This window comes from Polyodon spathula, chromosome 14, assembly GCF_017654505.1.
Source record: "Polyodon spathula isolate WHYD16114869_AA chromosome 14, ASM1765450v1, whole genome shotgun sequence".
NCBI classification, from domain to species: Eukaryota; Metazoa; Chordata; class Actinopteri; order Acipenseriformes; family Polyodontidae; genus Polyodon; species Polyodon spathula.
In genome coordinates, this window is record NC_054547.1 from 2,225,067 (window position 1) to 2,248,773 (window position 23,707).

Here is a 23,707-nt window from a genome sequence, read left to right on the forward strand (position 1 = left end):
TGTAAGAGACATTAACAATGTGTGTGCTAGACTATTAGCATGCTTTTACACTGAATCAAAACTGGATGCAATTTGTTTGAATTTTTCTCATTGATAAAAGTTTTGAATCACCTGCGCTCAGTGTAGTATTTACCTGGTTGCTACGGTGACATTAGATTAGCATAAAGCTTTATTTAGAAGGAGAGTCAAGACTACCAAGGAAGTTTTGGATGTGTGGGAGTAATACCATTGTCTAAAAGAAAAAAGCAGCAGTCCTTGTTACAGTTTTTAGGTTTCTGATCAAAACCTGACTGGAATACAGTGAGAGCAAAGGAAGGGGCTCAGGGAGTTATAATGCATTCTGCTAGTCTGTTCACCAATCCATATGCTGTTGAGGTTCTCCAGTATAAGAAAAAGGATCTGGTGAATGGTATAAATAACATTGAACGTCTGCTGGACCATCTCATCGGCCAAGGTATTTTGTCACCGGAAAAGAAACTCCTGCTTTCGAAATACAGGACCCGTGAGGAAAAGAACTCCAGGGTTCTGGAGATTCTGCTCTCCCAAGGTGAGAGAGCTTGTAGACTCTTCTTTTACCCCTGTCTGAAACTTGTTGAGCCAGCCTTGTACAATAGCATTCGGATGTATGTGAGCGGCGTGAATGAGAACATTAGAGATGCTAAGAGGCAGCTGGTTGGGTACCTGTTGGAAAAGGAAACAAATGGGCCTCCTGAAGCTGTCCAAGAGACCCCTAAAAAGACCATCTTGGCAGCGGTCCCACTAAAGAAAGAAAAGACCATCAAGAAGCCGGACACGACAAAGAAATCTGTTCCAATTGCTGAAGACCCCAAAGAGGTCCCTAAAAAGCCCAGGGGACTGTTTGAAGCTGCTGCAGCTGGAGATGTTTCTTACTTGGAGAAAATCTTGAAAGACGGCGACGTTAACACAGTCAATTCCTCATATGAGACTCTCTTGCACATAGCCGCCTCTCATGGCCAAGTCCCAGTTATTGAGTATTTGCTCAGCAAGGGTGCCAATCTGGACATGAGAGACAAGAATGGGAGCTCACCATTGCACCGGGCGGCTGAAAGAGGTCATGCCCAGGCTGTGAAGGTGCTCCTAGGGGCAGGAGCTAACATCTATTCCACGGACAAAAAATCCAAGACACCGTTTCACTTGGCTGCCCAAAACAACCACCTCAGTATAGTCAAGATGTTGGTGGAGGAAGAGACTAGGAACTATAAAAACCAGAAGAATTTCCTGCACCTGGTGGCTTTCAAGGATGAGAGCAGCCTAGTGCAGATTCTTCTAAAGAAGGGCGCCCCAGTGGATGCCAAAGACGAGAAAAAGAAAACGGCGCTGTTTCACGCCGTTTCTCTGGGTTTTGAGAAGACTGTGAAGGTTCTGCTTGAAGCTGGTGCCAAAATTGACTCTTCTGTTATCGACGCAGCATTTAATAGCAACAACCAATTGATATTTGGGTTGATCCTGCAGCACGCTGAGGACCTTTCCCCTGACACCAGAGTGTCTGCACTTTTTAAGGCCGTGCAGAGAGATCTGCATGGAATCATCGCAGCTTTAATAGACAAGGGAACGGATGTGAACGCACGGAATGACATGCAATACACCCCTTTGCTGTTGGCTGCAGAAATGGGCAAACTGGAAGCTGTCAAAGTGCTTGTTTCAAGACAGGCACGACTGGATGACAAGCTACCCAACCTCAACACAGCTCTGCACCTGGCTGTTCAAAGTGGGAGTCTCCCCTGTACAAAGCTCCTGCTAGAGAAAGGGATGGATGCTAATACTGCAGGCCCAGGTGACCAATCTCCTTTGCACGTTGCTGCCTTCCACAATAAACCAGCATTAGTTGAACTGCTGATTAAAGCTGGAGCCAACGTGAATGCAGCGACTAAGGAGTCTCTCACCCCCTTGCACGCTGCTTGTCAGCGGGGTCATGCTGATGTCACCCAGCGCTTGATCCAGTGCAAAGCGAATATCAACGCTAAAGACAAGCACTCCAAGACACCTTTGCATTTCGCCGCAGATCAAGGCAACGGCGCGATGGTGAAACAGCTTCTCAAAAGCCACGCCGATCCTAATTCTGCGGACAAGGAGAAAAAGACACCCTTGCACGTGGCAGCCACGGAGGGGCATTTAGAAGCCGTGTCTGCAATGCTGGCTGCCAAGGCAAGGCTCGGAGCTAAGGACATGGATGGCTGTACGGCCTTGCACTACGCAACTGCCAAAGGGCATGCCAGCGTGGCGACGGCTCTTTTGGCTGCTGGAAAAAATAAGAACGTAGACGACAAAAATGTGTGGCGGAGGACCCCTCTGCACCTCGCAGCAGAACACGGGCAGGACGCGCTCATAGAGCTGCTGCTGGGCTGCGGAGCGGCTGTCAATCCCCTCGACAACAACAAGGACACCCCGCTGCACTGCGCCTGCAAGTCCGGTCACTACAGCTCTGTGTACAAACTGGTGAGCAGGACCCAAGGAGAGAAACCCAACCTGCAGGCTACAAACAATGTGAAAAAGACCCCTCTGCAAGTGGCACAGTCAGGGGACACTGACAACCACCAGCACATAGCCAGCTTTCTGAAAAAGAAAATGCTATTAATGAAATAGTGAAGCTCCAAAAATATTATAACACTAGCACTAGAATTTCAACCAGATGCCAAAATTTGCTGCAGTCTGGAGTGTATACTGGGCTAGTGGATGGATTAAGGTATTTGAAATAGTGGTCAAACATGCACAAAAGCAGATTCATTATATGCAGTAGTTACAATGTTGATAGAAAATGTCCCTTATATTTCATGAAGCATTTAGATAGACTTCAGGAATGTTACAATGGAACTTGAATTCACTGGCTTTCACCAAAACAACTGGGTATTTGTGGCTGGTTGATTAAGGCTCATTCAAAAGTGTGTTCTTGTATTTACTGGCTAGAGATTGTTATAATGTTATATTGTTATATTTTCTTAGCTTTCCTGTTCATTCTTGTATAGTACTAATACATATGTGTGTACTTCATACACCTAGTGTACGTGGTCTCTCTCAAATTGTATTGCTAGTTATCTGGTAAAAAGCACAGTTACACTCGACTGGTTGTCTCTGTCACACGTAATGTTTTCTATCATAATTTAAATTCAGAATATATGTTTAATTGATGTTTGTAAAATATGTCAAAGCAACTTCAATGTAGCGCTGTTGCTGTAGTCTTGAAATACAAAATCAATAATAATAATAATAATAATAATAATAATAATAATAATAATAATAATAATAATAATAATAATAATAACAGTAAGAAGGTGTTAGAAAGGATATCACACACATGAGCAAAGAGCAGGTGGGAATGCAATGAAGTGTCTCCTATTTGGTATACTGTATTTCTCATATACCGATGCATATTTATTTATCCTGAAATGCATTGAACCATATTCATAAAATCTCCACAAAGAACTACAGTGCTACCTCTTTTGTTATCTACCTGATTCAGACACATCAATAAACAGCGACATACTCAAAGTGTATTAGTGAAGGGCCTTATACAGGGACATACAGCACTTTGAGTGGGGAAATATCCAGAGAGCTCTGTGCTGTACATTGCATTAGAACTCTTTCAATTAGCATCCTTAAAGATGTAAAGAACAAAACAACGGCCTGGCCCTAAGGAACAGCTTAGTGACTATCATCATTAATGATTTTTTGACATTGTTTTTTAAAACAGCATTGCTGTCCAGAAAATGTGCATGATATATTACACAAGCCTGATTATTGAGAATACAAAAAATATATGCTATCAGTCAGCTTGGGACTGATTAGTATGCCTTGGACTTGTGGAGGCAGTTACTGTTCAATCAATATCTCTATGGATCCTGTTGTATGAAGCGAGTCAACAGAAACGTAATGTGTGTCTCTTGATTACTCAGTCAAAGTGTATAGCTCTCAAAAGAATGACTGCTGATACACTATACTGCAGTATCAAATACAGCACCGGCTTCAAACCCTTCCATCAGAATCGGAGTACGATTAATCAACAAGACACTCCGTGATCCACCTGGTAAAACAAACGCACTCTCAGAGATAAGGTCGAGCGCGCACTCTGGTGGAGACGTAAAGGAATTACGCACGAAATACACTTGGAGTTTAAAAACACGGTTCATTCGGCTACATTAATTCAGCAGCAGTCAGAATTGCTGGTTTCGTTATCCAATTAAATTACAAGAGGCACTTGTCCTCTCTCCAGTGCCATATACTCATTCAAATATAATAATATATAATCAAATAAGTAGTAGTTCATGATAATAATAATAATAATAATAATAATAATAATAATAATAATAATAATAATAATAATAATAATAATAATAATAATAAGCCCACTGCTTTTGGTGTGTACGTGTCACAGGCAGTAACGTTTTCAGTGCTTTCCTTCCTCTTCTACCTTGTTGCTAGGAGAACTTGATGAAACACGCAAGCACAACAAAGTCAGAGATGTAATCATCTTGTATTCTGATTTCACTCTCGCAGAGCACACAGCCAGCGCTTCATTTGCATTTTAAAGAGGCAATTTGCATGTGAATAAGGTTATGCAGCCTCTGAGTAATCTACCTCGAACGCGCATTGCTTGTGTCAAAAGAAATTCATGACTGTTTTACAAGCATAATTCAAGTCAAGTAAAATGGCAATTGCAAAGACAGGATCAATATTGGAGATTGTTTTTTTTATGCTGTAAAAAAGGGAAAGTTTGATAAAGTTGCAAGCTAAACTTTTATTGTTATTTCACGGTCTTTGTATTTTACTTTAAGAAGTGTAAATATTTAGGCAGCAGCTGGGTGGTAGCAGGTGATTGACAGCGAGTGATAATTTAGTCAGTACATGTCAGTCATGTGTTCTCTAAATGGACCATATATATATATATATATATATATATATATATATATATATATATATACACACACACACACATATATATATATATATATATATATATATATATATATATATATATATATATATATACACACACACACACACACACACACACACACACACACACACACACACACACACACACACACACAGCATATTGCTTTTAAACTGTGAGGAACACTCGAGGCAGCATTATAACACTTGGTTGAAATCCATATTGACTTCTGTGCCAAAACTTCCCAATATCATGAATAGGAGCTCAGTGCAATATTCTGTGTCAGTAAGCGCTCTTTTTAAATTAAGGACCACACAATGGTTTTAACTGTAGGCAACACACTGGACAACATTATAACAATGTCTCGTGTGACTCAATTGTACAGTATTATGTTTTAGTGGGTGGGAAATTGTATCTGTTTCCTATCTGGACAAATTACGCGCCGCAACAAACCCAAGTCACGTGATACTACACACCGGCTTCCTAGAATAGTTCGGTCAGACCACTGCGTCACACGCATGACGACAAGCCCTGGTCAGCCTGTGGGCGGAAGAGATTGGTGACCATTAGCATGGTGGTGGCTTTAAACCTAGTTCAGGAGCGATTAACAAGTGTCCGTCAACAGTGATGCCCCTGGCTAGTTTATTGGAACAGCCCCATCCCTTCATTAGATATTTCAAAACCGTTAATATTTAATAAACCATTTGAGAAGCCATCTTCATATTTTCATAACAAACTAAAAAATAAACTGTTTAGGCTGTGACCAGCTCTTCAACCCACGTACCAGAAAACAACAAACAGTTTTCACTTTTTCTTTTGTGTTAAATGGCCTGTAAAACTCATACACATTTAAAAACGTGGTTCAGATGAATTGTGTTATGTTTATACGTTAGTAATATAAAATAGATCAATTGACATCACCGTGGTCACGGGGTCAGTCTTCCGATCCAGCAGGTGGCGCCTCTGTAAACGACGCGCGCCTCTTGTCATTTATGCATTGCAGCTGGTACAGTGGCAAGATGGCTGCAGAGGAGCTAGATGTTGATATAGAGGGTGATGAATATGAATTGAATTCGAGGTGAGGATCGTTTTGATTAGCACTCGAGGTAGAGCGAAGACATGTCTGCACGATTCATGTGCTACAATAGGGATCGCAATTTTGCTAACAGGAACATCACTGTAATATTTTACAAACAGCAGAAACAGTTTGGTTTGACTAGGATAGGTTCCTGTGCAACTGAGTTACAGTTTACCAGTGAAGCAGGGTCTGGATATACTGCATTGGATATAGACTTGTATTGATGTCTTTTTAAAAGCTTACCCAACATGAAATGTACCGTGTTTTACCCACTAGTCGAATGATTATTATTGTTATAATTTATTATTCTTATTATTCTTATTATTTTTTGAAGTGACATTAACGGTGCAACCTCCGGCTTCCTGCAGGATCACTATTTACACTCAGCATGGAGACCAAGCCCTGGTGTAATAGTAAGTGTGACCGAGCATCTCAGTATTCTGCTAATAAAGTAGCTCCTTTATAAAGTTCTTGTGTCTAGGGTGTGGGTATTACTCTGAGCTTCTCTTGTGTCTAGGGTGTGGGTATTACTGTGAGCTTCTCTTGTGTGAGGGTGTGGGTATTACTCTGAGCTTCTCTTGTGTCTAGGGTGTGGGTATTACTCTGAGCTTCTCTTGTGTGAGGGTGTGGGTATTACTGTGAGCTGCTCTTGTGTGAGGGTGTGGGTATTACTGTGAGCTGCTCTTGTGTGAGGGTGTGGGTATTACTCTGAGCTGCTCTTGTGTGAGGGTGTTGGTATTACTCTGAGCTTCTCTTGTGTGAGGGTGTGGGTATTACTCTGAGCTTCTCTTGTCTAGGGTGTGGGTATTACTTTGAGCTTCTCTTGTGTGAGGGTGTGGGTATTACTCTGAGCTTCTCTTGTGTCTAGGGTGTGGGTATTACTCTGAGCTTCTCTTGTGTGAGGGTGTGGGTATTACTGTGAGCTTCTCTTGTGTGAGGGTGTGGGTATTACTCTGAGCTGCTCTTGTGTGAGGGTGTGGGTATTACTCTGAGCTGCTCTTGTGTGAAGGTGTGGGTATTACTCTGAGCTTCTCTTGTGTGAGGGTGTGGGTATTACTCTGAGCTTCTCTTGTGTCTAGGGTGTGGGTATTACTCTGACCTTCTCTTGTGTCTAGGGTGTGGGTATTACTCTGAGCTGCTCTTGTGTGAGGGTGTGGGTATTACTCTGAGCTGCCCTTGTGTCTAGGTTGTGGGTATTTCTCTGAGCTGCTCTTGTGTCTAGGGTGTGGGTATTACTCTGAGCTTCTCTTGTGTCTAGGGTGTGGGTATTACTCTGAGCTTCTCTTGTGTCTAGGGTGTGGGTATTACACTGAGCCTCCTGTGGCCAGGTTGCCAGTTTTCTAGCCTTAGAAACATGTTTGGTTTTCTATTTAGTCTAAGCATTGTTCTCCACTGCGTATTCCCCTCTCCTGTAGCCCTGGATGTTAGATAGCTCCATCAGCGATGAGAACCGGGTGGTCATTGAGAATATGCTGCTTGAAGAAGAGTATCCTTTTTCCAAGGGCCGTTTCTGACATCCCCACAGTTTGTAGACAGCCCTTGAGAGCAAAAGAGGTTCAGGAAAGTGTCAAGTTGGTTAGACTTTAATGGGAAGACCAAGATTTGTTTTGTGTGCTGATGGCTGTATGTTAATATGCAGCAGTTTGATCCTCAATATTAAGAACTTTTCCAATGAAACAAGTGTTACATTTTCATGGAATGCCCACAGAAGTGCCATTCTTCATCTGTATCATCACATTTTATTCCCACTTTATTTGTCTAGTTATCTTGTAGTTAGTTTAGGAAGGGTGAGGCAATGCACTGCACATAATCTTAATCTTAAGAAAGTAATGCTTTATATTGAAATGCTGTCACAACCACCTCCAATCTTCAATATAATACTACTGAATTTCTTAACAAGTTCATAGATATTATCTAACAGATAAGGAGCTGCCCCAGAACTTATGGACCAGTGATAAGCAAGGAACTGAAAAAGAAAAGAGGTGAGTAGTTTGCTTTAATGATATTCTGCTACTGAGCAGTTGTTTCTGTCAATGTAATCCTATTTGATTCCTATACTTCAGTATAAGTCCTGAGGGCTTTTACAAGGGTATGACGGGTCTACAGGTTTAACAGAATACCTAACAGCAGTAGCACATTACACTGTATTAATTAGTTTGCATGATTGCATTAAAATGTTTAGCCAGTCAATATCAATTTCATGCAAGATCAAAATAAAAGAACAGTTGTTTTAAATGATCCAATCTCAACAGAGGAGCAAATCTCAGAAGCGTCTTTTCCAGTGTGTGTGTGAAGTAGAGGGATTTTAATACAGAAACAGTGTTGTTGTCATTGCCATTTGAAGATCTGCAATAGGAATATTAAATTGTGTAATTGGATCTAGTAAGAGGTACTATTTCAGTGCATGCTTTGTATTGCTTTTGAGAGTTGCACAATTAGTACACAAAGCAAACACTGAATACCTTTGGATTTTGTCTAACAATCCGTGTGCTGTACAGGTCACCATTGAAATCATCCACCTCCCTGATTCGCTGGACACAAGAGGAAAAAGACATTTTTGAAAAAGGACTGGTAAACACATTTTATATTAGTATGTAATAACAAAGACTGCAGTAGACATTTCAGGTTTGGTATACTCAATAAAGTGCTGATTACAGGTTGAATTTACAGATTACAGTCTGAATTTGTGGACTCTCCGTATGAGTGTGCACTAGAACAGTAATAGTGCACTAATGTCACACTGCGATGTGCATTGCAATACATTGCTGGTCCTGATGGGCTACCTGTATGATGCATTTTAAGATCAAATTAAATGATTGGGAGAGCATGCATTAATATTAATTATAAAACACACTTTTCCTTCATTCAACAACTACAATGAGCTGTGTTGTGTTTTTGTATGACAACACAAGCGATACACACATCTGTACGATATAACATGTAAAGAAAGCATCGCAGTGAATCTACTCCTCCATGCTCTTCAGGCTCAGTTTGGCCGGAGGTGGACTAAGATTGCCAAGCTGATTGGTAGCCGCTCTGTTCTGCAGGTGAAGAGCTATGCTAGGCAGTACTTTAAAACCAAGGTGAGTGCTCCAGCCCTTTGCTCGTTAAACACTGTTCCACTGAAACAAAAACAAAGTCATACAGACAATTCTTCTAGTTAAAGCTTTACCCAGTGTAAAGCCATTGCATTAGAGGGCACTTTCCAATGTGTTTTCAGTGTATGTAGTCAACAAGAGGGTCAATTAACCACTCCCTGCTGGATTAATAGAACAGCGGTATTTAGATCTGCCACTAGACAAATCAATTAGAGCTTTATAGTTATAGCATAACTGAAGTGTATTGATGTGTCACCTGTACGGGTAAGACAGTAGAAGATGCTGCTGCTGACTGTGATGTCGGGCTGATCTGCTCTATGTGTTTGCATTCTCTGCAGGCTAAAACAGACAACCCCTCTGAAGACAGAAGCAGCCAAGAGATCCCAGGTGTCTCTTCCGGTGATGGGTCAGAGAGCGAGTCTCGCCCCGCTTCGTTCTGTGAAGCTCAGGTTGACGCCCACCTCAACACAGTGAGGATCGAGAGGTTGTCGGACGATGAAGACGTTGATATCACCGACGATGCTGATGGAGATGCACGCCTTCAGCTCTCTGATGTGGATGGAGAGACCCTGGAGGAGGGAAGCGCACACACTGCGAGCTGTGTGGAAGCTGAGGAGGTCCAGCCTAGCACCGTGACAGTTCCCCTCTCTGCTGTGGAGCATGAAACCTCCTCTGCTTGTTATGAAGTTCATGATGCAGGTGGAGGTCATCTTTCTGGGTTAACCCCAACAGCAGCTTGCGAAGGACAAACAGCTCTGTCAGTAGAACTCGACTCTGGCCCCAGTCCTGACTGCATGTCCAGAAAGGAAGGTGCTGATCTGCTGGAATTGAGCCCTGTGAAGCCTGATGAAGAAAACAAGGGAGACGGAGTCGTTGTGCAGTCGCTACCTGAGCATGAATTGAGCGAGGGGACAGGTACTGCACAGTGTCGTTTAAACCTTCTGTTACACTGAGAATTTTGATACACCTGTCATGTTATCGAAACCTAATGCTTGTTCAGAATCTGTGTAAGGAAATACTAAATGTGGCAGAATTATGATCTTCCCTGTATGTTTATCACAAGTTAGAGACTGTTTGGGTGAAAAAAATTATTTCCATCCCTGCAACTACCTGTATCATTGGGATCAAACTTGGTAGAGACATTCTATACCACAAATCCTGGAGGTTGCTGTCAAACCTCACTGTGGTCTGCTAACGCATGATCCCTAGTTAATGATTTCTTCTTCTCAGCTCAGTCAGAGCAGGTTCCAGGTGCTGATTATGAGAGCCCTGAGGAGGAGGAGGTGGAGGAGGAAGAGGAAGAGATGCTAAAACCACCCGAAAAGGAAGCAGAAATAGACAAAAGCGCCATCATTGAAGAGGAGAAGCAAGCCATCTCTGAGTTCTTCGAGGGGAGATCTTCAAAAACACCAGAGCGCTACCTCAAAATCAGGAACTACATCCTGGATCAGTGGTGAGACGTGGGATTGCTTATTGACCGACAGCTAGATCAGACCTGATATAGCTATGCAGAATTGTAACTGCAGTGTAATTGCACACCTTTACCAAACTTCAGCATTCACAGTTCTCTGTTGTGTTTTACACGGAGTGGTCATTATTCTTGTATCTTTCAACCACTTTTAGTGACCCCATCTGTTTGAAAAAAATGAAACTCGTATGTTTCTGTATTTGTAACTGCGATTATTGCAGGGCTACTTTTTACTATAATTGTAATTAGTGCAGCATGATTGCAACTGTAATTGCAATTATCACCAGGTCTGATATGGATGCACGTTTCGGAAGCTCAGCTCTTAAAGCTCTAGGCAATAAAGTGGTCATTGGTTTATAGAAGTTAAAAAATACTTCTGTAGGGGAAAGCATAGCTAGTTACTAGACGCCTGCATACTTTATACTGGCCTCTCATGACGCCTGGTGGTACAGATTGTAAATGCACCCTATTGTGGTGTTAGACCACATCTCCATAACAACCATTACTAATAAGGATTTGTGTGACAGGGAGAAGTGCAAACCGAAGTACCTGAATAAAACCTCAGTCAGGCCTGGTTTGAGGAACTGCGGAGATGTTAACTGCATTGGGAGGATCCACACATACCTGGAGCTGATAGGAGCGATAAACTTCGGCTGTGGTAAGAGGAGGAGATGTGCGAGGAATGCACTTCATGCTGGGTCAGGCCTGGTTCATAGCTTTGTTATAAGGAATGCACTGCACGCTGGGTAAGGCCTGGTTCATAGCTTTGGTATGAGGAATGCACTGCACGCTGGGTAAGGCCTGGTTCATAGCTTTGGTATGAGGAATGCACATCACGCTGGGTCAGACCTGATGTGACATTAGTGCATTGTTGCATTAATGTATCGTTACACCCCTAGTTAATCCCTTCTGACCCAGGATAGCTCAGCAAAGGGAGGTATTTATGTATTTGTTATCATGTGCAGATTACTGTACTGCCAGCTAGGCTAATAGCTCAGTATTGTGTGCTTTATGTAGCTTGTTATTAACTTACTGTATATTAACTTTATTTTTTCTATTCAGAACAGGCAATCTATAACAGACCTAGACTGGTGGATAAAACACACTTTAAAGAAGGAAAGGACACAATGGAAGCTTACCAGCTGGCTCAGAGACTGCAGTCAATGGTAAGAGTCACCGGAACTGGGTGTTATAAAAACAGAAAAGATCACAAGTATGATGAAGATTCGAACTAATGTATTTTTCAATTTTTGTTTGTTTTTTGGAAGCGCACCAGAAAGCGCCGCGTTCGGGATATGTGGGGTAACTGGCGCGACGCCAGAGATCTAGAAGGACAGACCTACGAGGTATTTGTCTCGGATGCAGTTCAGTTTTGAATTGTCTGCGGTAGGAGATCTGGTTGTAAAGTTTGCTAGTATAAATGAGCTGTAGTCACAGTCTTTTTATTTCTAAAAATAAATGCTAATAGCACTGCATAACCAGCTGTTATTTTTATCACAGTTATTGTTTTGTTATGTGTTCCTTTTTAAAAGGCGCCATTAGGATAGCAGCACCCTGATTCAGATATCTCCTCGTAGTGTGTCAGTCCAGATCATCATTGCTCGCCAGTCATTCAGTTTGTTGCATGTGTCACTGTTTACTGTTCTCTGCTTTGTCTGCTAGCACCTTACTGCCGAGGAGCTGGCCAAGAGACGAGAAGAGGACAAGAAAAGGCTTCCAAAACCCCCAAAGGTCCCGCGCCAGGCCAAAAAGTAAGAGCCTTTCTGTCCTGTTTGTGTTTAAACACAGAGACCAGAACCTCCCAGCATGCCCCTAAGGCTTGAAAAAACACTACATTGGGGATATTCCTATGAACAGCCTGTGAATGGTTGACAGTGTGCACTAATAATCACTGATACACCTGCAGCTGTTTTGACTTAAATAATTTGGACTGGAGTTCAAAAGCCCCAGCCTTGCGTGTGTGTTAAACAGAGGCAGACTGCTTCTCTGGTGCAGTGATAGTGTTTTATCCATATTAATATATTTGCTCTTTGACACTTCATTAATATGTTTTACTGCAAGAAATATGTATTGATACACCCATACAGTGATGCCCTTTATAATGCATCTTATTGCAGTTTGTACTGTTCAAGCCTTCAATGTTTGATTTAGCTGTGATTTATGTTGGTCAGTATGGCCTGTGCAATGCAGTGCTGGGTTCACAATGGGGCCCTGGTCTCTTATCATCATAATCATCCTCTTCTTCTTCTTCAGTTCATTTGACCCTTTCCAGCTGATCCCATGCCAGGCCTTTGGAGACGACAAACAGGTATGATTGATTTCATGAGCAGGAATACAATCTGCTTACTTCTCTCCCCCATTGGTTTGACATGGCCATTCTTTTATTTTGTTTTTCAGGAACCATTCCAAGTGCGGGTGTCCGGAGAAGCCCTTGTTGTAATGGATATGGTGAGTGAAGCTGTGCAGATTTATGAAGTGTCTGCACTGGCACGGGCATCAGGCCTGCCTCTAAGACAGGGTATTGAAGCTAATAAAGGAGCTAGTTTGACCTGCTTGCAGATCTCCAGGATCGGACTTGAAGAGGTTGTTCTGAAAATGCATTTACAGTGTAATAGCGATGAGCTGCTGAGTTTTGAGGTTTGTTTTGCTTTTCTTTTTGACAATGCGGTGCAGGAATGTGATTCTCAGTTTGCTTGTTTAGCATGCACATGTGTCCATGGCAGAGGTGATTGGCCTGTTGGGAGGAGGGTATTCAGAAGGTGAGAGAGTCTTGGAGGTAAGCAGATTATTGTTCTTAGATCAAAATGTTTGTCTTTTATTTTTTGCTGTTGATGAATGAATTGGGTGCCATTTGCCTTGAATTCTCCAAGGTGTAAACCAGCTCAGAGAACCTAACCTGGTAATTGAATTGAAGTGGATACATTTCAGTAATCTTCAGTTACTGGGGTTGGACCATAATGAAATATTCATTATCGATTTGTTTGCTAAAAAAAAAAAAAAGTAATCACAATTATCTTTAATGATGTTTCAACTCTCCATTCATTTTATGGACAAATCGGTTGTCTACAGGAGGAGAGGAACAAATTACACTGGCTAGCTGTGCAACTGAACCTTTTAACTTGTACATTTTGAACTTTCAGTACAATAATCAAGACTAAATACATTACTGATCACATCATTATTGTTGAATGTTGCCCCAACCCTCCTGCACATCTGAACAGTGTCCCTCGTTTGCAGATCTGCGTGGCGGAGCCCTGCAACAGCCTGAGCACCGGGCTGCAATGTGAGATGGATCCAGTGTCCCAGACCCAGGCTTCTGAAGCTCTGGCTGGGAGGGGGTACAGCGTGGTGGGGTGGTACCACTCCCACCCTGCCTTCGACCCCAATCCTTCACTACGAGATATCGACACCCAAGCAAAGTTTCAGGTCAGTCAAAATAAATGCCTTCAATCATATAACTGATATCTTTAAAAAAGTTTATATATATATATATATATATATATATATATATATATATATACACACACACACACACAAGATGCTTTTGTAGTCTACAGACTTGTGATTGGAAGAATAAACACGAAGCATACTTTTGGAAAATAAAACAGAAAAAAAATAGAGTGGAAGCTGGTTTCAGACTATTAGGATTCTTTGCACCAAAGATATTTTTTAAAAAATGTTTTACTCTACGCTGAATACTGTATTTTAAATAATTGTAAAAAATATATGAAAAGTGGTTTTTAAGTGTCTGAGTAAAGAATGCATGGATCACATGACGATAGTAACTCTAGTTTGTCTTGCATTGTTTCTGTTGTAGAGTTATTTTTCTCGAGGAGGTGCTCAGTTCATTGGAATGATCGTCAGTCCGTACAATCCCACAAACGCCTCTCCGCATTCCCAGGTCACCTGCCTCATTGTCAGCGAGGAGCTCGGCTCAGCTGGAGCTCATGGTAACTTTACAATTGGGTATATATAATCTACAGGCAGATGAGACTGTTTGCATACTGGATACACGTTCCAGTCAAGTAAAGCAGGTATTCAGAATAAGGTGTGGAATACTGGAAACATATCCAGAACATACTAGGAATTCTGTCTGGTAAAGGTAGTTATTGGAATACTGTGAAGTGAACTGAAGACTTGTTCGAGTAGCATTCAACAAGGGAAAGTATTCTTTGAAACGTCAAACCAGAGTTTGTAAATATTGCAGTTGTGTATTTTTCTTAGACCAAGCTATTCTGGCTTCTAAACTGGCCACCTTAAGCTCTGCCCACCATTTCTGAGTGTATATTTACCTGATCAATTTAAACTGATACACTGGGCCCTGTCCTCAATGTGTCATGTTGCCTAGCAACAGCACACTATCGCTAAGAACTCTAAAGCACAAGGTTAATTTAATTGACTGCGTTGAGCCTCTAGGGGGCACAGAGTGTCTTATAAGAGCCTGAGCACACAGTTTAACCTGCCAGTCAAGGACAAGCTTCACGCACTGCATCTGCGCATCTCTCCCGCTGGGACCATGTAAGAGGCACAGTACTGTTTGGGAAACTATTTCAAATGAGAATAAAATATTATCTATTAACCTTTTAAATATTTACTAGTGTCTGACTGTTCTCTTTGTTGATGCACTTTAAATAAAATCTTGTTTAGGTTTGTGCCAAGTTTAGAAGCCCCTTTGAGACTAAACTGTAATGGTTAGCTTAGACTGCAAGGAAAAATAAAGTGCTGATTTAAAGATCCGCATGGGATCAAAGCAAACGAGTCTATTTTGTGTTTTATTAACGTATTCTTTCTTTTTTTATTGTTGTCACAACACAGGTCTTCCATTTAAGTTTGAAATACAGCAGTCCCCAGAGGAACCTCAGTGGTCCCTTGTTTTGAAGAAGGCGGAGTGGATAATTGATAAATACAGGCTGTCCCGTGGGTGAGTGACGATCTCTCACTGTGCACTGAACAGGCAAACAATTTCTTAAGCGCGACTCTGTGTTTAAGGCCAAGGTCATTTAAAACTGCACATTGCTGGGTAAACGCTGAAGCGTACACTTAAAAACAGACAGACAGTTGCAACGTTTCCTGCAACGTGGAAGATGCTTTTCTCCCAAGAGAGGGAGGGTGGGCATGGGGGTGTTTATGTTCAAGTAATTCATTGTGCTGTGCTGCTATTGTGCAGTATTTATGTAATAATAATAGTAACAATAGATAGTACATAAGATGTAGTAAAGATGCTGTTTACTTTTGAAAATGTGCAACGTTGACACTAGGGTGCTTGATTATATATATATATATATATATATATAGATATATATATATATATATATATATAGATATATATATATATATATTTTTTTTTTACAGCAGCATACCAATGGACCGCATTTTCCACAGAGATTCCAATCTTTCCTGCTTAGAAAAAGTAAGCACATAACAGGTTCTAAAGAAAGGAACTACATAAAGACAAGAAACTTTAGTTTTACTAATCCAGAGAAAGACATGGTAATTGCAGTGTGTGTGATGAGGGCCATACACACAAAACTTGGGACTGTTAACAATGCTTTTAAACACGGACCATAAATGTCCCCCCCAAGGAAATGTTTAGGTTTATTCTTTTAGCAATAATGATTAGCGTGCTCCTTACACACCACAATTCACTTAAACCCCATTAGTGCTCATCAATCATATCCTTTGAACAGATGCTGGCATCGATGAGAAACTCCCTGGAAAGCCTCTGCAACGACACAGCCACTGAGGGATTCTTAGCCCAGATTGAAACCCTGTTCCTGGACACGTTTGCTGCCGAAAATAGGAACAGTGCTGTACTCTCTGCAGAAGAACCTGAAACCATGTGTCCTTTTGAACAGACATCCGTCTAGTTCCAGGGATGTACAGTACTGTTATTTGTCTTTTTTCACGGTTACTTCCTGTATTTAACAAAAATAAATAATCTGTATGTATTGGAGATTTCAAACCTCAAGTGTTTACTTGCTGTGTTTTATTTACAAAGGCACTGGTTCCAGTTGCAGTGTTACCCAGTAGAAAGATACAGATTTCTTTCCTGTATTTTGTATATAAAGTTTGATTATCTAGCCAAAGTACAACTGCTTTAAGTATACCAATAAAACATTTTAAAGCATGTATGACTGCACTGATCTTTTTTTACAGTGTCAGTTTCAGAGATGGCTGTTAATTTGCACGGGGCTATTGATGTGAACCTGCAGGGATGTAAGCTGTTGTATAGCAGTCCAAGCCATTCCAGGCTTCACTTTGAGCTTAGACACGTGATAGTGTGACCTCTAAGATATGGAGTGTCTCCAACTGCTATGCAATGGTAAAGGTATTTCCATTTCCATGTTAAGGGGACTGAAAACCAAGCAGTCCTCAATTCAGGGTTAATATACGAGACCACGACACTGCCATCTAGTGAAAGCTGAGGGAAATGCATTTGACTCCTATATTAAATCTACTACAGCATAGGGTTTACTCATAAAGGTAATAAACTTAACCATGCACAGTACAATAAGCACTTAAGAGTTTAATGCCCTAATCTCTATTAACAAAAGTAACAAAAACAAGTATCTCTGTCAACAGTTATGTTTGTTTCATAATATACAACTGTATAATACTGAAGTGAAAAACTTTCTCAATAGATCTGATAGATGACTGAACATCCTTGCATTGCAGGGCATGGACACATCTCTATACTCTAGACAGGCTCACAATACATACTCAATTTAATTGCATTTGTTTTCTACAGGTATTGACGGCATGCATGGTAGTGGTTCCTTTCTGCATTTAAAAATAACTTAATTTCATTATACCTGCTTTAACTAATCAATAACCCCTATGCCAACTGCCTATATTAAAAATAATAGTAATAATAATTTACTTATTTGGCAGATACCTGCATGGACCTCTCAGAACTACATTTCCCATCATCCTCCTGCTCACATGTAACAGATGGATTTACCAGTGCGGAGGAGGGTGGGAAATGTAGTTCTGAGAGGTTCATGCAGGTACATGGGAAGCCATCTTGAGGCAGGGAATGCAATTTAAAAATTAAAGTGGTCAAAACGTAAAAAAAAATAAATTAAAACAATACACAAACCTTAAGTAAACCATTGTAGCAACACATAGGAACATGTAACAAAAATAAAAAGGTCCTTATTTACCCTTTAATGGTTACAATGCAAAACCAATACTGTAGCCAAGAAGTGTAGAATATATACTGTACTTACTCTAGACTTTCCCTTTATCAATTTGCTTGAAAAACACATGTTTATGTGTAAATTTATCAAGGGGGAAACTAACAAACAAGCTGGCTTTGTTTTGTAGCCAGTCTGTCAGTTTACAGACATATCTAACAATAAAGAGTTTCCACACCCCCAATCGCAAGGCAGTACAGCTATACCAGGTTACTGGTAGCGTTTACCTTTGCATTGGAAGTGGTTGTGTCTTCAGGCAAGCCGTGATGAACGACAAACAAAACCCTACTGAAACAACTACCTTCATAGAGATGTTTTGCACAGAACTCACAAAAAGGCACCATATTGTTATGTTTATGGATTGTGGAATGTGGTCTGGAAACTCAAATAGTTTAGTTTTAATGTAACAACACTGTTAGTTTCGTAATAGCATGTGCCCCACATCCCACTGAGAGCAGTTTAAGCGACCGTCAACAGCAGCTTATCTACTTTAGAGATTTATGTTCTTTATTGTACACAGAAGTTGCCTTCTTTGCTGCTTCCAGGACCTCTATAGGATACTGAACCTCAAAGCATTCTCTATCTTCATTCATTTTTATGGATAAAAGTCCAATCAAAGCTTTAAGGGTGAGACAGTGGCGCACTTCTGCTTTTACTTTTTGGACGATGCTGAAAGCACGCTGGGGTTCGGCATGCGAGTGCGGCAGACACAGCAAGACCAGCATCAGCTTCTTGAAGATGGGCAGCTCTCCTTCGCTTCCGCACATCTGTTTAAGAACAGTGCCCCAATACCTGACAACACACGCGTTGGTGTCATTCACATGAGGATTGCTTTCTGTTTTCACGTCTATAGTATCTGAAAGCTGATACACCGAGAACTCATCCAGCAGCTGATATTCTTCCTCTCCAGTCAGGCACATTCCCACCTGAGATGCGAGGTCCACTGCCAGTTTCCCAGACAGCTTCAGTTTCGAATCAGGGTTCAAAAACACTCCTGCATTCTTCAGCAGAGAATAGTGCTCTGCGGAATTCTGCAACAACTTTTTCAACACGGCTGTGCAAAACAGAGCTGCTTTTTTGTAGATGTTCTTCTCGGTGTCCGCGCCAGCGATGCTGCCAGCATGCACTCTCAGGTATTCTCCGACTTCAGTCCCAAGACGCATCTCCTCGTTCTGCAGCACGCTGTCCGCGTCGTCCAACAGGGAAAGATCTCTTTCTGCAAGAAACTTAGCTGCCGCTTCAGGCTTCAGGAGCCTGCCGGCATACAGCTGGATGATTCGGTTTACATCTTCGTGCAGAGTAACAAGCCTGCTATCTCTGTTCTGCAGTTTGCTGTGGAATTGGCAGAGGGGCTGCAAAGCAAACTGGAGGTACAGAAACAGCAGTCGGAGCTCCTGGTTCTGCAGTCGCTCGCTGATCAGTTCCACTTTGGAGGCCCGTGACTCACAGTTTATAAAATAGGGCAGGAGAGTGGGCCACAAGTCTGAGACATGTTTAATCACTTTGTTCAGGTGCAGCCATCGAACAGGAGCGCACTTTATTGTTTTAAGTAACTCCAGATCAACAAGAACACCAAGGGTCTTTAGCCGGTGTTGCCTGTGTGCGCTGGAAGAAAAATAGCTGTGAATGTCAGAAACAAGTTCAGCTAGTGGTGCAGACAAAGCCTCGACCCCAACATTGCTGCAAATCTCCGCCAGGTGACAAACCCCTCCCAGGTTCACAATGCCTGGGTTTAACGACTTCAGCCTTGACAGCACGGAGTCCTCAGGGCCTGTCATCGAAGCGTCATTCTCAGACGAGAAAGCTACCAGATTTCCAGCGGGCACGTTGAACTTCCTCAGCGTTTCCATCAAGCAATCAAACACGGCCTGGCTGGTCTCTGAAACGCACCTTGGCATGTCCAAAAAGCGGATGACGTTCTTCTCAAGGTCTACGTCAAAAAAACCCACGAGGATCACCAGCAGCTTCTCCTCGCCCCAGTCCAGGTTCTTGTCCAGGTAGACGCAGAACGGCAGCTGTCTGCACATGGCCACGATGTCGTTTTGATACTTTGGTCCTATTACATCCCTGGCTATGCAGGTGGCCTTGGTGCCCCCACAACTTATTTTCTTCACCACTTCTGGATCCGCACAGTGCTTCTTAATGAACTTGAGGATGTGCTCCCCGCAGGTGAAAGACAGGTTGTGCTCGGCGATCATGGACACAAACGCAGTCTCTGCTGCAGTGACCTTTGTAGCACAGCTAGTCTGCTCGTCATGGCCCTGCGTGGACCTAACGTATAAGACGTGTTTACTGTTCTGCCGGTGCTTCTCGGAGGAGGCGTGGCGCTGTATGTCGTGCCGTCCTCCGTGGCTGATGGTGAAATCGCAGCCGCAGATCTTGCAGGTCACATGCTGGGGCCCACGCCTGCTCTCTGCGATCCAGTCGAAGGACGACTTCCAGCTGCTCTGGAAGGAAGTGAATCTCCGTTTCTTCTCTGGGCTCTTAAATGGATTTTCATCCTCTATCACCGAACCTTCCCTGTCCATCTCCAAAAAAGACTGCAAGATAAAACTGCATGTTACTTCATCACCTCATCTTTATAAAAGCACCTTTCATAGTGGGCCACCATCACAAAGCACTTTACAAGATACCAGACTAGGGTATGTGAACTATCCACGAGCCAAACATTTACAGTGAATTGGATTACACCTGACCACTAGGAAATTACCCGACACCTGCAAAGCCGCCACATTTCACGTTTAACGTATTGACATGAACAAAACAAAAATATATTTGAGAGTATATTGATTAGAAAGTTTCCACAATTGTTTACGTGGATCTACGCCAAAAAAAAAAAAAAAAAAAACCCTCACTACCAACATAGTGTCAAGCAATAATTATAAACAAAATTAATCCACAGCTTTAACAAACGTAGCTAGTGCAATTAAAAAAATTAAAAATGACCTGCTACTTTAAAAGTATAAGACCTGTAAAACCTTAGGGCTGCCGCTGGCAATTGGAAATGCAAGTATTACAATGCTATTTCATTAAATACATGACCTTTTAGAAACCAACGCTAACGCGCGACTTTCCGATCAACTCTTACTTTGTTGCAGCTCGCAGATGGGAGCCAGCGCCTTGTGCGGTTCAAAGGAGCAAGATCCGGGAATTTCTTTGCATGATGGGATACAGTTGTTACCACAGCAACTATTCCGGGTCGATGTTCCAAAATTCCCTGTGTCTTTCATCGCGACCAATCGCAGAGCTTCAAACACCCCAAATTCCCTGTGTCTTTCATTGCGACCAATCGCAGAGCTTCAAACACCCCTCCCCTCCTTTTCTCTGCAACTTTCTTATCAAGGGGCTTGTTGTTTACAAAGACCGGTTTATGTGGCGCTCTTTCAGGAGTACTGCGGTTTGAGGGGGATGGTGTTCACGGTTACACAGAGACCACCTTCAGTGTTGCATGGCGCTGCTGCTGTGTGGGACACGGAGGAGGCATGCTAGTGAGAAATATTTGTGTTGATTTTGTTTCATGTTTTTTTTTTTTTGTAAAACTTTGTGAATCAACTTATAAACTAATATGTCTAGAGGTTGTTGCATGTTTATATATGTATATATCAGACCTGCAATTTAAACTGTGATTAATATTCATTATTGGTTAAAGGATATGAACCTTGCACTGTGTGATGGTCTATTTCTTTTTGGTATAATGATATTAATTATCTCAGAACAATGTTATAACTGTAATCTGAAATGTTGTGGTAGAATATAATTTGAGGAATGTTGAATTACTGTTTACCATACTTTTAGTTGTACTATGTGTTGCTTATCAATTTGAATAAAAGCATACATATCAAAATTTAATAATTATTATAGAGAACAAGAACTGATTATTACTATTATTGGTTCAATTAAACAATTTAGAACAAGGCTGGAACTCCCAACTCTACTGCACGTTAAGAACAACAATGTGGGCATGAAGGTAACAAAGCAAAGGGTTATCCACTCTCTGCATGTTAACAATGAATGGGGGGGGGAATACACTCACAACCACAGGGTTTCTATTTAACAGACTCAAAAGATGGGAAGCTCAGCAGGTGAGAAATAGGGAAAACACAGGGTATGAATCAGGTATAGCCCAGGCTTGAAACGATGGAGAATCGTTGCTCATAATTAACCCCTTCTGTTTAATGTCCAAGATGAACTAATGGGATACCGGGTTATCATTAGTTGTATTTTGCGCAGAATAAAAGAATATATAGATCTATATTGGGTACACTTGGGTTATTTGACTGTGTAACCATATTAAAAAAGCTGTTTTATTCTGCATGTGCTTTTGTTTAAATAGAGGGATGGTGGAAGAGAGAAAATACATTTGGTCATTCATTAAATTCTGAATTTAAATTGTGATCCCTGGTTCATGCAGTCAGCTCAAAATCAATGAATTCAGATTAGCCAAGAGCCCTTGAAAGTCTCTGTTTGAAATGCAGTGCTATCTGGTTTAATGTAGAGCATGGCAATGCGAAATTGGCTTTTTACATTCATTTTGGACTGATTTCTTCTGTGTTAGTTTTCCCGGGAAAATTATATAAGAAACCAATTACAAAGGGAATGTATTTAATACATTTATTACTAATACTTAATCAGCATATGCACACATACAGCTACGGGAACATAATTATATTGTAGGGAAACTAGTCAAAAGGCATGTTGGCACGCATTTTGTAATGCGTGCCAGTCGGCAAACCCATTATCATTTTTTAATGAGATTTAGCTTGTTTCCAGTGCAGAGGTTGGTTTTCATAATACCTGTACTGTGTAGTTAAATCAGTTGGTGCCTGTTTATTTCAGTCTTCCTTTAGTTTAGCTGATTGTTAACTGTTCAGACACCTTGTTGGCAGTGCAGTTTGTTTACATGCTTCCTAGGCAGTTTAAGCTGTAGGGGGAATTCTATTTGCCGCTGTGTCACATGGCAAACTAAGAGAATTAGATTGCAGGAAACTCGCTGACCTTGGAAAAAATAAAAATAGCCTACCTTTATTTTAGACCATAGAATTGGAGTGAAATTGGAATAAAAATGTGTTTTTAGGTCAGTTGATGGTAGGCTTTGCGATCCCTCCTCGCTCCGGTGAGTAGAAACACATTGCCTTCACTATCAGCAAGGGAAAAGAATTTGCCTCTAACTGCACCAGCACCATGGCTAGGGCTGTGTGACTGTCAGTGGAGCATTTATTCAGTATAGCAAAGACGCCAGAATAGTAAACTTATATATATACTCAATGCAGGAAAACAAACGTTTTTACTTTGAGGAGATGCAACAACAGCTTTGTGTGTATAACCAATACTGGTGACTCCACAGCAATGCTTTCTGCATTGGAACCTGAATTGACAGACGTTTTGCACTCAATCATAATAATTCAATCTCAGGCTGGCTTGCATCTTGAGCAGTCATGAACAGATATCCCCCCCACCCCCCACACACTTCTGTTTCTTTGAGTTTTTCCTAGTAGCACGAGAGCAGGCAGTACCAGTTGAAAATAACCTCCCTGCAAATTAAAGCTCACAAGATGTACAGTGTAATGAACATGCAATATAAGGAGCATGATTATACATTTCGTTCTGCTCTGGGATATGCTTACGTTCTTTTAGCATATCGTGCTTATTTGTATTTTCATACCCATGCTTCACTGCTTTCAGCACCGGCTTACTGCACTCTGCTCTGCTTTTACCATGCTGTTCTGCAGTATCACCATGCTGTTCTGCAGTATCACCATGCTGTTCTGCAGTATCACCATGCTGTTCTGCAGTATCACCATGCTGTTCTGCAGTATCACCATGCTGTTCTGCAGTATCACCATGCTGTTCTGCAGTATCACCATGCTGTTCTGCAGTATCAGGTTCTCAAGCTAATTTCACTGAAAAATGTGTAGATTCTTCTTCGCTACCAAAATCCTTAACCGTTTTAAACAATAC

At 41.6% G+C, this 23,707-nt stretch overlaps 3 protein-coding genes across 6 annotated transcripts; 2 read left to right on the forward strand and 1 right to left on the reverse strand.

Annotated features, from left to right (window-relative positions):
• The first annotated feature begins 333 nt into the window (after window positions 1–333).
• On the forward strand, window positions 334–2,797 carry LOC121326410 (CARD- and ANK-domain containing inflammasome adapter protein-like). Its single transcript, XM_041269661.1, has 2 exons — window positions 334–785; window positions 852–2,797. Exons 1-2 carry the CDS (start codon window positions 334–336, stop codon window positions 2,602–2,604), a joined length of 2,205 nt encoding a protein of 734 aa, XP_041125595.1. The 3' UTR covers window positions 2,605–2,797.
• Window positions 2,798–5,914: 3,117 nt separating this feature from the next.
• Window positions 5,915–17,473, forward strand: LOC121326343 (histone H2A deubiquitinase MYSM1-like). Of its 4 annotated transcripts, none has more exons than XM_041269567.1 (20): window positions 5,915–5,987; window positions 6,322–6,400; window positions 7,403–7,473; window positions 7,895–7,969; window positions 8,486–8,558; window positions 8,972–9,070; window positions 9,424–10,000; window positions 10,316–10,538; window positions 11,081–11,211; window positions 11,616–11,719; window positions 11,822–11,899; window positions 12,216–12,304; window positions 12,807–12,861; window positions 12,951–13,001; window positions 13,255–13,329; window positions 13,791–13,979; window positions 14,371–14,503; window positions 15,369–15,474; window positions 15,906–15,963; window positions 16,241–17,473. In XM_041269567.1, exons 1-20 carry the CDS (start codon window positions 5,929–5,931, stop codon window positions 16,418–16,420), a joined length of 2,505 nt encoding a protein of 834 aa, XP_041125501.1. In that variant the 5' UTR covers window positions 5,915–5,928; the 3' UTR covers window positions 16,421–17,473. The 4 variants fall into 4 exon arrangements, with proteins under 4 accessions (XP_041125501.1, XP_041125503.1, XP_041125504.1 ...); XM_041269569.1 differs by having other exon boundaries at window positions 15,909–15,963; XM_041269571.1 differs by having other exon boundaries at window positions 5,936–5,987; window positions 6,356–6,400.
• A 171-nt stretch (window positions 17,474–17,644) lies between these two features.
• LOC121326509 lies at window positions 17,645–21,355 on the reverse strand. Its single transcript, XM_041269818.1, has 2 exons — window positions 20,838–21,355; window positions 17,645–20,289 (listed from the first exon to the last, which is right to left on the reverse strand). Exon 2 carries the CDS (start codon window positions 20,275–20,277, stop codon window positions 18,235–18,237), a length of 2,043 nt encoding a protein of 680 aa, XP_041125752.1. The 5' UTR covers window positions 20,278–20,289; window positions 20,838–21,355; the 3' UTR covers window positions 17,645–18,234.
• Window positions 21,356–23,707: the final 2,352 nt, after the last annotated feature.

Excerpts from the sequence above, each read along its gene's own strand:
- LOC121326410 (XM_041269661.1), top strand. The coding sequence starts at position 334 with ATGCATTCTGCTAGTCTGTTCACCAATCCATATGCTGTTGAGGTTCTC. Across the intron at positions 786-851 it reads AAAGAAAAGACCATCAAGAA|GGGACTGTTTGAAGCTGCTG; the intron begins GCCGGACACGAC and ends TAAAAAGCCCAG.
- LOC121326343 (XM_041269567.1), top strand. The coding sequence starts at position 5,929 with ATGGCTGCAGAGGAGCTAGATGTTGATATAGAGGGTGATGAATATGAA. Across the intron at positions 14,504-15,368 it reads CGGCTCAGCTGGAGCTCATG|GTCTTCCATTTAAGTTTGAA; the intron begins GTAACTTTACAA and ends GTCACAACACAG. Across the intron at positions 15,475-15,905 it reads AAATACAGGCTGTCCCGTGG|CAGCATACCAATGGACCGCA; the intron begins GTGAGTGACGAT and ends TTTTTTTTACAG.
- LOC121326509 (XM_041269818.1), bottom strand. The coding sequence starts at position 20,277 with ATGGACAGGGAAGGTTCGGTGATAGAGGATGAAAATCCATTTAAGAGC.